The 15,653-nt window shown below is 30.6% G+C and overlaps 1 protein-coding gene, 1 long non-coding RNA gene and 1 pseudogene across 3 annotated transcripts; 1 reads left to right on the top strand and 2 right to left on the bottom strand.

Moving 5' to 3' along the window:
• Positions 1–4,944: 4,944 nt before the first annotated feature.
• Positions 4,945–6,054, top strand: LOC137000836 (uncharacterized). The gene is made up of 3 exons (XR_010891006.1): positions 4,945–5,116; positions 5,193–5,285; positions 5,369–6,054. It is a non-coding gene; the product is annotated as an uncharacterized lncRNA (long non-coding RNA).
• A 505-nt stretch (positions 6,055–6,559) lies between these two features.
• On the bottom strand, positions 6,560–9,465 carry LOC137000698 (uncharacterized; annotated as a pseudogene).
• A 4,186-nt stretch (positions 9,466–13,651) lies between these two features.
• On the bottom strand, positions 13,652–15,325 carry LOC137000835 (uncharacterized). 2 transcript variants are annotated; one of them, XM_067358362.1, is made up of 4 exons: positions 14,592–14,696; positions 14,352–14,503; positions 13,873–13,995; positions 13,652–13,793 (listed from the first exon to the last, which is right to left on the bottom strand). In XM_067358362.1, the coding sequence occupies exons 1-4, from the start codon at positions 14,645–14,647 to the stop codon at positions 13,702–13,704; spliced, it is 423 nt and encodes a 140-aa protein (XP_067214463.1). In that variant the 5' UTR covers positions 14,648–14,696; the 3' UTR covers positions 13,652–13,701. The 2 variants fall into 2 exon arrangements, with proteins under 2 accessions (XP_067214463.1, XP_067214464.1); XM_067358363.1 differs by lacking the exon at positions 13,652–13,793 and having other exon boundaries at positions 13,817–13,995; positions 14,592–15,325.
• Between the last annotated feature and the right edge of the window lie 328 nt (positions 15,326–15,653).

Below are 15,653 nucleotides of genomic sequence, written 5' to 3' on the forward strand. Positions count from 1 at the left end.
AAAACCTTTTCAAAGAACTGTACTTTCAAAAATATATTATATTAAAAAAAAGTTTTTCTCACAAATAATTAAGAAATCGTATAAATAATAGTTCATCATTTCGATATTTCGTGGGAAGTGAGCGATTGTTCAAATGTATAACCATTAAAAAATCATTATAAAATCGAGTCCTGGAAATCCGAACGGCGAGTACGCTGCCTGATGGTGCTCAGCGCTCACAAAGCTATCATTGCCGGTGTCGCATGTTTTCTTATAAAATGCATATTTCCGCAAATTTTCAATGAATCAATCTGAAAATTTCCAGAAATCTTCCTTCAGTAGTGAGGAACAAATGTATCACTGGAAGTTGTTCCAAATTTCAAGTTCCCTCGATACTTTTTGTCGGCGAAACTAAAAAAACGTGGTTACCGATTGGCCTCAATTTGCAATTAATTATTATTAAACAATAGGCGATTTTCAGCTTCTTTATTGTTTTGTAGGCATCGCTAGACTATACTGCATGCGTATATCAAATTTCAAACAATTTCAATAAAATTTGGCCAAATTACGACGATTTATATCTTAAAATCTTATTGAATTTGGGGATAAAAATTTTTCAGTTTTTTATTTTTATTATTAAAAATAAGCATCAAACAAAAAAACAATACTGCAAATAGAAAAAAGTTCCGTCTTGTCGATCTCTACAAGCCTATATTTAAAAAAATTAATGTTGCGACTTTCAAAATTTTCATGCTCTGAGACATTTGGACAATACTTTTACAGGATTTCAAGCGCTGGGCGAATTCTTTGATCCGGGCCGTCAATTCTATCTATCTGTTACGCTCGGTCGACCCGCTGAACTTATTTTTAGCCGAGCGCGCGTCACACAGGTACAGCGTTTCGTGTGTGCGTGAGATGTGCTTGGGCTCGAAATTCCGCTGATCTTATCCGCACGCGCTTATATTGTACTTTATTTAACTATTCTTTAATGTTTTTTTTATAAACTTTTTATATCAAAAAGTTTAATTTTTTGTGAAATCTTTACATATTCAGCAAGCACTAAAATACATATTGTTACGCCCGTGCTTTTTCACTGCTGATGCTGTGTGCAGTCAGCTGAGAGACCGATCGATAATATCGATCGGTCGTGCAACTGTTCAAGAAGCTGTTTCAAGCAGCTGAAATATTATAAACAATCTCCATGGTAATTTTGTTTAGACGTCACTATGGATTGTTTGTAAATAAACTATGAGACGTTAGATTTTTGGGTGCTGTCTGCTCGGGCGGACGTGTGCGACGGCTCCGATATTTTAATTGTATTTTCGGATACTAATTGTCGAGTTCTGTGTTATATATTAAAGTGTTCTTTGTTATTTGAAGTGTTGTGTTGTATTTTCTTGATTTCGCGAGTTCCGTTAACGTGTGCGTGAAATATCGTTCTGCGAGCGCAACAATATTGATGCGCGAAAGATGCCGAGATCACCTCTCTATTGGGCAATATATAATTACCAGAAAAATATCAGAATAACAAAAGTCTTAATTTATTTTATCCATAAATTCGTAATACGTTCTTTAGCCTATTAAAAATCAAATATCAAATAACTTTGCTCCACAAGATATCAAAACTCGAATTAAGAGTATCATTTTTAAATCATTTTGTAAACAAATTTAAGATTGCTATTTTTACTTATACATTCGACAGCAAAATTAAAGTATCACTCATTCTGCTCTCTAAAAATAGGCAAATTTCGAAAGAGTGTAACTTTGTCAAAAATGATCATAATGAAATATTCCATATTCAAATTTTAAATTTGAAATCTTTACTTTTCAGATTGGTACTTTATTAAACAAGTTACTGATTTTTTACGAAACTATACGGATACAAATAAACAATGCAAAATGCGTTAAATTTCAAAATTTTTGTATAAACTTTACAAAGTTCCATGACATAAATTAAAAATCGCACACAAATGCGGTTTATAGCTTTTGAAAGTGTTAATATTGAAGCAAAAATGATTTTTTTTACTTTAACATTGAATAATTTGTTGAAAAAATTGCACAACGTTCAAACGAATAAATTAAAGGTAAAGATTTACGCTTTCAAATAATGTAAACCGCATTTGTATGCGATTTATAAATCACGCATTGGAACTTCTCAAAGTAAAAAATTTTTAAATTTGACGCATCTCTATTTATATTTAATGTAGCTTTGTAAAAAATCAGTAAGTCATTTACTAAAATACCGATCAAAAGTAAAGCTTTCAAGTTGTAAAATGCTTCTCAGAACATTTTATTATGCCTACTTTTGACGAAATTATAAATCTCTTGAAATTTGGAGGGCAGAACGGGTGATGCTTTAATTTTGCTGTTAAATGTATATACATCAACACATTATCAATGGATATATTTATATCATTTAAAGAAACATTTCTTATTTTTATAAACACGATTTCAAAAATATGCAAAAGTATGCCTTTAAAAAATAACTTATAAACAAAACTTACCACTGTTGCGTATCCATAATTTTTGTCTTGCATCTTGCTTTGATGGAAATCTAAATAAATGTGAACCTGTAGTATATCGTCCGTTACGACAGTTTTTATAAGCACATTTATCATAAATTGTTTCCATTGTCCACTGATTATTTATTATATTTTATTTAATAAATGTTAAATATGTTTCATAAACTTTTTAAATATAAAACTAAAAAACTATATAAATACTTCCAATTTCTCTTAAAGATTTACTATTTTTTCAATAAAAAATAATTAATTTCCTAACTTCAAGATTTGTTTCTTTGCTTTTTCTGCCCATAATAATGAATTATTGAAACGAGAAATTATAAATGAAAATCGATGCTTACTGAATGCTTTTCTATGTTATACTGACTATCTTAAGCAACAATCAGAAACAAATACCCATCGAAGTTAGTAGACTGCATTTGTTTTAGTCGGTTCATAGCGTGAGCGAATAATTTTGTGACGTGAAATCGTGTAAAGAATTGTTATGACCTGCTTTTCTGTAATTATAAACCACAATGTTTCAAATTTTTTTTACGATTCTGTGATATTGAACTGTAAATTATGAATTTCCAAATTAAAAAATTTCAAAAAGTCCTTTGTTGTCTCATTATTTCATTTATTTTTGTTGCATATTTTTATTTATTAATCTTTTATAAATAACATTTTTTAAATAATTTTTGACAATATCTGATTTATAAAGGATTGGTAAGTACACAATTTTTAAAAAGAGCAATTTTTAGGGTAGTCATATTTTAAAAAATAAACAAGTATTCGATCCGACCAATATAGTTTCAAGTTTTATGACACGGTTTTTTTCAATTGATATACAATATTTGTTTTAGAAAAAATTAAAGTTTTCCAGAACAAGCACACAAAATTTTGTGTATGTGTAGTGTTAAGAATATAGAATTAGATTTTAAAACTTAATTGTTAAATGAAACATTGTGCAGTGCACACTTGCTTGCGGCGGTTCATGACTATAATCCTCTCAAATTATAAATAAAAAGATTATTTTTACTGTCTAGCTTGCATTCGTGTTTAATATGTATTTTTACATCTATTATAGTTTACGTGTAAACGCCCAACCCTGGCTTTTAATATTCAAAATAAGTTATTGGTCATTACTGTATGAAATATCTATAAGAGTTTATCATCTTTTGAAATATTAACAAAAATGCAATACTTTATTTACACACACGCACGCACACACACACACACACACACACGAAATTATAGAAGTAATTTATTAAAATAATTTAAATGTACATTTTCAAATTACACAGGTTATTGAAAATAACTGATCTTTTGCTAAATAAACTGTAAATGCAAAAATAAATGCTACAATACATGTACTTACAATACGTGTGTATTTATATTTCAAATCTGATTGATATACATAATCATGTTTTACAAGTATGCATTACCGACACTTTGTAGATATAGCACATATCGGAACCAAAAAGTCGTGGACATAGCACGAAAGAGACCCAAAAGATCGTGGACATTACCTACGGGATTCGTGGACATTGGCTACGTAGTTCAATGTGCACGTTTTGTGCACATAGAGGCGCTAGCCCACAGAACACGAAAAATGCGGGCATGTCCACTCTCAAGCCCCTTGCACAATGCCAGGCAACAGGCAATAGGAACAGGGAATAGGAATAAGAAATAGGAACAAGGAATACCAACATACCAGAAACTATATATCAATGCAGAATAGACTGTGACACAGGAAATAGACATAGAATTTTCGTCACGTCGGAAATTCTGTGCCTGTTGCCTGTTGCCAACCAATCATTGCGTTCGGATGTTATAGGTTAATTTACGAATTCTTGGCGCGTGTATGCACATGTACAAGACTTTTATCAGAAGCAATGATGGATCATCGTGATTATTCCAGTCGTTTCGACGAGGACGAGGAAAGGTATTTTAGCGACGAATTGGAATCATTCGATGAAAACTCCAATAAATATATAAAATATGGTGATGAATTATTAATTGACTTAGTTCGTGCTCGCCCATATCTTTATGATAAAAGAGTAGACAATTATAAAGATGCGAATATGAAGGAAAATGCATGGACAGAAATTGCCACTACTTTGAACACTACACGTAAGTAAACTTTAATTTAACCTTTTACTGACTTTGAGTCTCATTATCAGAGATAGCCCTTCTGCGTTTCAGTCTCCATTCTGTCTCATTACCATTTTACATATCATAAGATTATAGTTGTTAATATTTGACGTGTATAATATAGTTATAGAGTGCAAGAATCGATGGCTACGTCTTCGCCAACGCTTCAGCAAAGAGAGGCAGCTGCGGGAGCAAGAGACGAGGAGTGGAGCTCAAAAACCTACAAGACAAAAATGGGTCTTGTTTGACAGTCTCAATTTCTTAGAGAGACATATACCTCAAAGAAGGTTTGTTTTGTTTCTTCAGTCATAAATCTATTAATAAATTTGAACAAAGTATATTCAACAACGATTTATCATTTCAGAGGCTTTTCTAATGTCAACTGTATGAAGCAATCAAGCAGTATCAGTGAGACATTGTTGAAAAATAAACATTCAATGATCATTCAGAAAGATGAAATATTCGCCAATGACGACTCCAATGTGCGATAAGTTTTTTTTATCAATGTTATCTTACTAGAGAAATATGTTTTGAAAATTCGTTTTACTCACATTACAGCACAAGACATCAGCTTCAATATCCGGCCAGTATACATTGTCGAAAGGAATAAGCCACACAGTGCCACTTGTAGCAAATGAAGAAACTTCATTGGTAAGTAATTTGGAGTCGTGAGTAATTGAATCAACTGATTCTAAGAAAGTGTAAAATTTACTAATTTTAATATTCCTTTGCAGTCATCGACATCTTCATATCGTTCTCAAACACCTGTTTCGGAGAGATCGGATTTAGTCAGTCCACCACTCTCTTGCTTTTCGGGGAACCAGCAGAGAGTTTTTAAAAAGCGGAAGTTTGACCCGGTGGAAACAGCGTTCCATCAAATGAATCATACTTTAAGTACAATGGCAGCTGAAGTGTGTTCCCAGAAGAAAGCGGTAAACGACGATACAGATGTTCTAATAGGAAAACTCGTCACAGCAGAGCTTCAAGCGGCAATAGAACTGCGTAAAAGTGAATTAAAGCAAAAATTTATGAAATTACTATACTTTTAAACATTTTCTCTTAATTTTATTTAAACATTTCTATTAATTTTATTTAAAATCCGTTATTTCATATTATATTTTATTTTTATTATTATTATTATGTAATTTAAAAGTTTTAATTTTGTTATAATATCAGGAGAAATTAATTTTAATTTGAAATACTAGAGAAATTAAGTTTCATTACAATACAAGAAAAATTTATTTTAATTACAAATATATTTTTAAATACTATAGTTTCTTAGAAATAAAAGTTTATTTGGCTTTTAATAAAAAACAATTTTATTTTTTGCATATAAAAGTATTTACTGTATTTTTCTATATAATAGTCATCACATATTATATTTATGTACATATATTTATATACACAAATCACACATATAAAAGTATAAAAAAATATATAAAATGGAATATATATATATATATAAATGGAAAAAAAGTTAAATATTACTTATTACAGTACTTACTACAGAATATAATACAAGTTATATTAGATAATAAGAAAAAAATATTAAATCATCAAATATAAATAGAAATTTTAAGGTACATCGTGATGTTGCCCTCGACGTATGTATTCATATTGCCAAGGAACTTCCCCAGCTGCTGTCATGAAATATGATGAAAGAGTATCGCGCATTGTATATGCTTCTCTAGTGGCTCGATGTGCTCCTGCATTTCTCATAGGTCTTATTTGATCAATTTGTGTCTGTTGTCTCCATTCTCCTTCTATTAAATCCCCTTCTTCCGTTTCTCTGTCTGTAAATTGGGGATGACAATACCTTTGCTGCAGCGGGACTTTTTCATCATTTTTAGTTTTTAAAAAATTATGCAAGCAAATTGCTGCTAGCACCAATCGGTCAGCAACATCTGGACTAGCACATATTGATCTTAGAAATATTCTCCACCTGGCTGTAAAGATTCCAAATGTATTTTCAATTATCCTTCTGGCTCGGGATAATCGATAATTAAAAATTCTCTTTTGTTCATTTAAAGACCTCCCTGGATAAGGTCGCATCATGTGTGTAGACATTTGAAATGCTTCATCCCCAACGAAATAATAAAATACTTTCTTATCACTTCCTGGTAGAAGAGTAGTGCCTCCAGGTATGTTGAGCGTATCTGAGTATAGAGATTTTCCAAAATCTGATCTAGAAAGAATTCCGCTATCACTTTCACTGCCATACGCACCAACGTTGAACAGTGTAAACTTATATCGAGCATCACAAGCAGCCATCAGCACAATACTAAAAGTCTTTTTATAATTAAAATATGTTGAGCCAGAATTCGGAGGTGCTTGGATAGATATGTGCTTGCCATCTATTGCTCCAACGCAGTTTGGCAAATTCCATAATTCTAAAAAATCGCTGCTGATTTTCATCCATTCTTCTTTTGTGGGATGTTTCACATAAATCGGCATCAGAACATCCGCTATAACAGAGCATGTTTCCTTGACGATCATATGAGCAGTGGACTCTCCTTACTCTGTATGCTAAAGCTACAGATAGCATCTGGTCTCCTGTTGCTAAATATCTGTAACAAAGTTGATAAACTTTCCAAAATTCAATCCATGCATAAAATGTACAGTTTATTATTTTAAAACACATAATCTATACCTCAGAGTTATTGCAAGACGTTGTTCTGGACATATCGGAGTTCTGATACTTCTTTTCTGCAAAAACGGACCCACTAGTCGCAGTAATTCATAAAATGTAGGCACATCCATTCTCATATACCGGAAAAACATATCTTCATCTTTTTTCAACTCCGCAAATAAAGTTGCGAAATCACCATACTGTGCACGTCGAGTATTGATGGGACGAACCCACCATCGCCTGTTCCTCCAACATTTGGATTTTTTCGTCTTCCATACAGTGTACAATGCTAGGCTAGCTACTTGCATTGTACAGAGAAATAATATCATGTTTTCGTCATTCATAGCAAAATTATCTAAAAAGTATATTAAAGAAAATATACTAATAAAAAAACCATATAGTATTATATATACAGAATTATATAAATACACGTGTGTGTATGTATGAGTATATATTTAACTTACTTTGTTCAATAAAAACCTTAAAATGTTAATATTTTATTAAATATTAATATTAATATTTAATATTTTTGCGTCACGTTGCTGGGATCAATTATAAACACTACGAAGCAGCCGACAAAATTCAAAAGTTCTGATTGGTTGGTTCTTGTCGCTATCGCATCATTCTGCATTGGGAGCGATAATTTCTTATTTCTTATTCCTGTTCCCTGTTCCTATTGCCTGTTGCCTGGCATTGTGCAAGGGGCTTCAGTCTCTCTGCTAGTAGTGAAATAAGAGTGTAATGAACAACGCCACCATGGCCCTTACCTAAGAACTAAAATATCATGACGTCACATGCGTCACACAATACAAAGCATGATCGAAAACGATCAACAGCCGGAGTCCTCATCAGTTTATTTATTTTATACAATTAAAAAATGGGTCGTTATTGTTTTGTGGAAAGGTGCAATAGTTCAAAATATAAACGTCAACATGACGATAATGATATCAGTTTGCGATTTTTTGGGTATATTATAGTTTGTGTGATTCTAATCTGTATAATACTAGAATACTTTCTAAAATGTGTAGTTTACGAAGTAAAAATATTTATCTGCTTAAATCAATGAAGAAATCAATATCTATCTCACTGAAATTTTAACTTTTAATGTCAAAGTATTAATAATTTAAGTTATTATTATTCATTTACATACTATTTTAGTGTTTTTATTTTGTCTTGTCGCATATTATAATAAACATATTAAATATCTTAATAAAATAACGTGATGTTTATATAATTCGAGAGAATAATTACATACATATAAATAATAGATTTCCGAGCAATCCAAGTCTTAAGGAGAAGTGGATCGAAGCATTAGTAACTTTAAATAAACAAGAAAGTGCACGAAATGTACCGAAAAGTAGTCGCATCTACATTTCAAGAGATACGGTAGTGTCTCGCGCCAAGTTCACGCGCAGCGCGCAACGCAAGCGCAAGACCGACCGTGTATCTTTACGCGAGCCCGAAAGTTGAGACGAGCCGAGATTATCGGATCTCGATAACGGCTGGGCCGATTAAGTTGGCAATAGGCTCAATCGATAGCGCATACCCAAATTACATAAGAAAAGTCTGCTTGTTTTTGCTCTGTGTGCTTTATAAAAATAAATATATGCATTCAAAGTCGAGAAATCTAGAAAATCATCATCTCGCTAGGATGTCGCGTTGAGATGTATGTCGCTCGTGTCTTATTGGTCAGCGTTATTCTAACATGGCGGCGCTCAGACCTGTCAGCTCGCAGTTTTGATGTATATATTAATTACATTTATATATTAGTATCGGTCGTAAAATGTTTATACATTTTACGACCGATAACGTGTTGTGAAGACGAATAAAGATAGTGTATATCAAAAATAATAGTATTTTTCATAAAAAAAATTTTTTTCGATCTTAAAGTGCAGAAGTGTACACTCTCAGTATTCTGTAGTTAGTTAATTAGTGGACAGAAAGTGTACTTTGTGCAGATGGTGGAATCTGCAAGTTTCTGACGTTAGGTGCGCTGATGGCGCTGAGAAGCCGCGCGGCGCGCGCTTACGTTTGTTTGGCATTTACATAACCTTTCAGTGCAGAAAGTGTTAAAATAAAAAAAAAGTAATTATAGTGAATTCGGTCTAACAAATTTGGCCATTTGCACTATGTATACTTAAGAGTATCCAGAGCAGTGTAGTGCGAGTGACTAAATTTGTTAGAAATTCGTATTAAGTGAAATAAGTGTATAAGTATATATATATTACGAACTTCGTAATACGAGATACTAATTTTGTTACATGGTATCCTATGATTAAAGTTTTCGAATCTTTTACTTGTATGTTTCCACTTGAATATGGTAATTTGATAATGGTAGGTAATGATAGATTTCCATAAAAAAAAGTTACATTTTACATACTAAATAAAATAAAATATATTAAATAAACGAAAATAAACAGTGTTAAATTGAAGTTTAACGATTTTTAGGAAACAATGAAAAACAGAATAGATGGACTTCTTACAAAAATAGGATACTTTGACGAATAGACAGACCACACTCTCACTATATATTTAAGACAAGAAGCTGTAAAATGGGCATGTATTCTTGGTATTTCTGAGTGCCGAAGAAATGCTGCTTCGAAATTATTAGAAGAGTTTAAATATTCTGAAGACAACTCGTAAGCTACTTTATAAGTATAATATTTATTTCATCAGAATGTTGTTGCATTTTTGTATCATGCTGAATAAATTATTTTATAATTAAAATTTCAAAATGTAAGCAAATTTGTAGCAATAAGATATTTTTTTGTAATGCAAAAATTCGATGGAGATGAAACGAACATACTGTCATAATTTAATACCAATGAACCACGCTATTTGGAACGAGATATGGAAGAAATGGAATGCAACGTTTGATGAAAGATTTTTAGAATACCTATCTTGCTCTGAAGATCTTGCTATCATTCGCCATTATTTAACGGAATTAATACAGCGCAGAGCTCAGCCCGAATATGCATTTTTTTTTAGTGTTGCAAAACATGCAAAACAAGTTGAACTGTATAATTTTGTTTTCAGTATTGTTGAAAAAGTTACTTTCGATTCAAATAGGTAATAACATTTTTCTTTAAATATACGTTTTTCTTAAATATACTCTGTATATATTTCTTAATCATTTAAATATATTATAATAATTATTTATTAATATTTGTCACAACTATTAAATTTATCAGTTTTTTAGTTTTTCTCTGTTTTTGTAGAAGAAATGACTTACTAGGTGCGCAACTAAGTTTCCGGGTTTTTTTTATCAATGCAAAATGGAAAATTTCAAGAGAAATACAAAAAACGGTTTATTCAAAATATCGTCCCTCGCTAGCTACACATTTTTGCCATCTCTCTGGCAATACATGAATACCGCGACGATAAAACGACGCGTCTTTGAATCGAAACCATTCATCCAACCAATTCTGCACTTCTTCGAAATTGGCCAAGTGTAGCCCAGCCAAGCCATGCGCCATCGACCGGAACAAGTGATAATCGGAAGGGGCCAGGTCTGGTGAATACAGCGGGTGCGGTAGCAGATCCCATTTCAGCGTTTTGATGGTGTCCTGGACGATGGAAGTGCGATGGCACGGAGCGTTGTCGTGCTGCAATATTACTCGTTCGTGTCTCGTGTCCCATTCTGGCCGTTTTTCGAGCAATGCATGGTTCAAATTTATCAGTTGTTGTTGTCTTGTGTTTGCGTATCATTTTCATCCAATAACGCTTGCAGATCGGCGTCCTCAAATGTTTTTGGTCTTCCGGAGCGCTCCTTGTCCTCAGTGTCGAAATCGCCACTTCTGAAGCGTTTAAACCAATCTTTACAGGTAGTTTTCGATGGTGCATGTTTGCCGTAGGCTTTCTTAAGCAAACGACCTGCTTCAGCTGCATTTTCTTTCAAGTTGAAGCAGAAAAGCAAAGCTTCCCGCAAATGCTGTTTAGTTGGCACAAAACTCGACATCTTTATTGTTAGAAAAAAAATTTTTGCGTTGCGATATGTGTTGGTATTATAACTGGTTATTGTTGACAGATGTCCAAGTTAATAAAAAAACACAACTTTAGACATGTATATCGACTACATGTATCGTTAGCGCCATTCATGTGTGAAACCCGGAAACTTAGTTGCGCACCTAGTAATTGCAACATTCATTGTAATTATTACACATGTGCACGAGCAAAAGCACATGAGCGAGGTATACTTTCTGCACTTTACACTAACATACCCATTTCCTGGTATCTAAATATAAAGCTTTATGTCTACATATATTTATTACATATATGACATATTTGATGTGAATTATGTATACAATACTATGCACTGTACTCTATCAAATTGCAATGTAGAGATCTGTATGTATTGATATTATTCAAAAAATTTGTTTTAGATAACCAAATATTCATCGAAAAAGCGATATCAAATAGCAAGAGATGTTGAAAAAAAAATAAAGAAACGAAAATTGGAATACGTAAGACTTGTCAACAACTACGGGTATTACTTAAGTATCAGTAAATATAATAAATAGCGAAACATTTAAGTCAGTGGAAGACTTACTTCACTGTTTCTCAGCCATAATCATGTATCGGTAATTGTTGTAATTCTCTTTCTTCGATTTTATTAAATAATATCTAAGTATTTATAATTATTTAATTTTTGTTTTTAATTATTTTTAATACCCTTATATTATTGCTATTTCTAATGCTATAAATTTTGAATAACGCAGATATTTGCATTCTTTGATGAGTAATGAAAAAGGATTACGTTAGTGACAAAAACAATTATCATTTAAAATACGTATACAAAGGACATGGACGGACATCTGACAACGATAAAATAGTCCATTTTCATTAGAATTTAATTTTATAATACATAAGGTATTTGTATTATATTGTAAAAACTAAGACTATCTACGCTCTCAGTCAATAAAGAAATTGAATAAATTAAATTTTTTTGTCATGAATGATTAATTTTATTATATACACAAAACGTTAATTTTATTTGAAAATATTATATATTCAATATTACAATTGCGTGGCAATTTAATTTTTGTACTTTACGTATATATGTTCATTACATTTTTTAATTTCTATTCTCATCCATCGATAAGTAGCGTCATGCTCAGTGTGAGCTTCTTAACGCTGTTTACATGGCATAAAGTGTGTATGTCACCGATATCTTCCTCAGTGTTCGATGATTGTTTGATATGGAAATATCGCGAATAGGTTTATATGTCTCTTGACGTTCCCAATTGGAAGCGGTATTAGGCGTATTATTCTTACAAATTTGCGCATTGCAACAAACACTTCTATTTTAATTAATATATATAGGTGAGTAACTAACAACAAATAATTTTTTGTTTTATATTTCTTCTATATTTCACTTTTAAAATATAGAAGAATACATATAAATCACGCGTATAGTTTTAGTTTCTCGAAAGCACATATTTCAAATTTACCGACATTGATATTTCTCTTAACATTTGTTCTCTTATCCTTACATTGCATGACAAGATACACAACGATTAATTGTATTTGTCGAAGAAATTATTTTAACATTTATCATAAATTTATTAGGAATGCATTAGTTCGATATTTCTAAAATCAACAGTTATATTTTTCAATTTCAAACAATTTGGATAATATTTTGCATACTTTAAGTATATTCCTGAGAAAAACAAACAAACTACAAAAAATTTAAAAGCTATGAATTTCTCATGTTAATCAAATATATAGGTACGTGCCACATATATGATAATTACGTCCAGCTTAAAGAAACAATTTAAAAAAAATTGAGTCTATCTCATTCGTCTAAGAAAATATATGCGTGTGAAGCCTTGTTGTCTGTAAAACATGTTTATTTAAAAAAAAACTAAAATTACATTTATTATATTTATATTCGAAAATTATGTATATTTTATATATTCCACGTTCTCTATTTCTATGTTTAAAAAAAAGTTTTCAGTGTGTATTATGTTCCTTACATAATTTTTTGATAAAATTTTTTACGGCATGAATAAGTGCAATTTTTTTCAATATTTATCTTTTCTTGTTTTATAAAAATTAAGGACTGAATGTTACATATGTCTTTCTTTTCTACAAACTACAATGTTTTTCTTACAGATCAGAATTCAAAATTACATTAATATGGTACTCCGAAAACTTTTATTAAATGGTGAATTAGTGTTAATCGCTATGAGAATTATTACTCTTTCAAATGCTAACAATACAGAATATGGACAAATTGCTAATAATACACAACATACACAATATAAACTAGTTGATAACAATACGTTGGAACATGTATGGATTGCTACAATACCGAATAGAAACAATACAGAACCTAAAAAAATATTGCTACGAATTTCTCAAAATACAGAACATAAAATAATTCCTAATAATACAGAGTAAATATTATATGTTAAATATAAAATATTATATGTTAAATCACATGTTAAAAATAAATGTGCGTCCACCGCGCTTTTTGTAAGAATTCTTATTGTTACGTTGACCCCTACCACCTCTGTTCCATCTTGGTCCTATAAAAAGTTTGTTATTAATATTTTATTTATTTTATTATTTGTTATTTATTTAATATTATATTTATGTATTACTCACTTGTGAATCTATTTTCCATTTTACTCTTTTCTTCTTCCTTTTTTTTTTCATCTTCGTTTTCCTTCTTTCCTTTTTCTTCGTTTTCCTTCTTTCCTTTTTCTTCATTTTCCTTTTTCTTTGCTACTGTAAATTTTGAAAAAATTATTTAATTAGTTATATATACATATATATATAGTCTTGCGCAACGCGCAATTATTCGACAATCCTTCTTAATTAATATCTCAATTATTATTTTAAAAATTACAGAATAGCAAATGTAAAAATATAATAATAAATAATCATTTGCTATTCTGTAATTTTAAAAATAATAATTGAGATATTAATTAATGATTGTCGAATAATTGCGTGTTGCGCAAGACTAGATCATTGTGTATTAATCCTGATATTTTTCGTTATTTAACTCAACAGCAAAAAGTAAAAAATCTGTAGTTAAATAAAATGCGTTCAAACATTTGTATTAATATGTGTAATGTATTTACCTATTTTTTTTAAAGATTCTAATTCTTCTTCAAGTTTTTTGATTTTTTCAGCTGCATCGTGCAGCTGAATGTCTTGTTCCACCATGTCTACGTCTTTTAATAGGTCGTCTTCCAATAACTCTTTATCCGGATTTATCCCCAGTTTTGACATTCTGAAAAATAAAGATGTACATAATGTTGTATTATAAAATGTTGTATTATAAAAGTTGTATTGTAAAATAATATTATTATTTTACTTACTTTTTTCTTATTCCTCCCTTATTAATTTTTGAGCTGGTGGCTTGTGCGCTTTCCATGTTGATTAATAATGTTTGTTGTATTTTACTATGACAACATTTACTATGACAACAAATCGATAATAAACAAAATTGTTTTCGCGGACATTATTTATTCTGCTCCCTGACAATATATATTTGTCACGTCAGATTTGACACTTACTGGAGTAATTGGAGTATATATATTATATTATATATATATAATAATTAATATTTTGGAAAGAGAAAATAGAAGATAGAAAAGGGAAAAAGAGAGAGAAGGTCGAATAAAGAAGGTAAATAAAATATATGTATGTATATATATATTAGGTACCGCGGAAAGTTCGTGTCGTTTTTCTAAGAGATGTCGTTCATCGGAAAAAACGACACGAACTTTCCGCGGTACCTAATATATATTTAATAAATTAAGAATTTTAAAATTAATTTTATATTTTAAAGAAAAAAATGATATAAAATGTTAAAATGTACATTTTCTTAATTTTTTTATTAAAATCTGACAGAATATAGAAGAAAATAAAGAATATTAGTGAGAGAGAGAGAGAGAGAGAGAGAGAGAGAGAGAAAGAGAGAAAAAGAGAATAGAAGACAGAAAAAGGAGAAAAAGAAAGAAGGAGAGTCAAGTGAAAAAGGTATATAAAATTTATATATACATTTTATACAATAAAATCTTATATTTTAAATAAATATTAAAAATACTATTTTAAACTATACCCACTAAACATGAAACCTTCAGGTGATGTTACATTCGAGAAAAATATATCTTATTTAAAACATTTCATAATAAATATTTATGCAATGTTGCATAGAAGTTGTGGTAAAACGTTTTATTTCTAAAGTCTATGGAACGTCGCAAGAATATTACATTTCGGTAATTAAAAAAAATATTTAGAACTTTTAAAATGAAACGTTGCATAACGTTCAAGCAACATCCAGTTTGTAACGTCACATAGTAAACGTTTTACAACATTTAGAGAACATTTCCTTTTTAACGTGTCATTAGTAACATTTAAAACTGTTAGTTTAACGT

Source organism: Linepithema humile, chromosome 6 (genome assembly GCF_040581485.1).
Source record: "Linepithema humile isolate Giens D197 chromosome 6, Lhum_UNIL_v1.0, whole genome shotgun sequence".
In the NCBI taxonomy this organism is placed as follows: Eukaryota; Metazoa; Arthropoda; class Insecta; order Hymenoptera; family Formicidae; genus Linepithema; species Linepithema humile.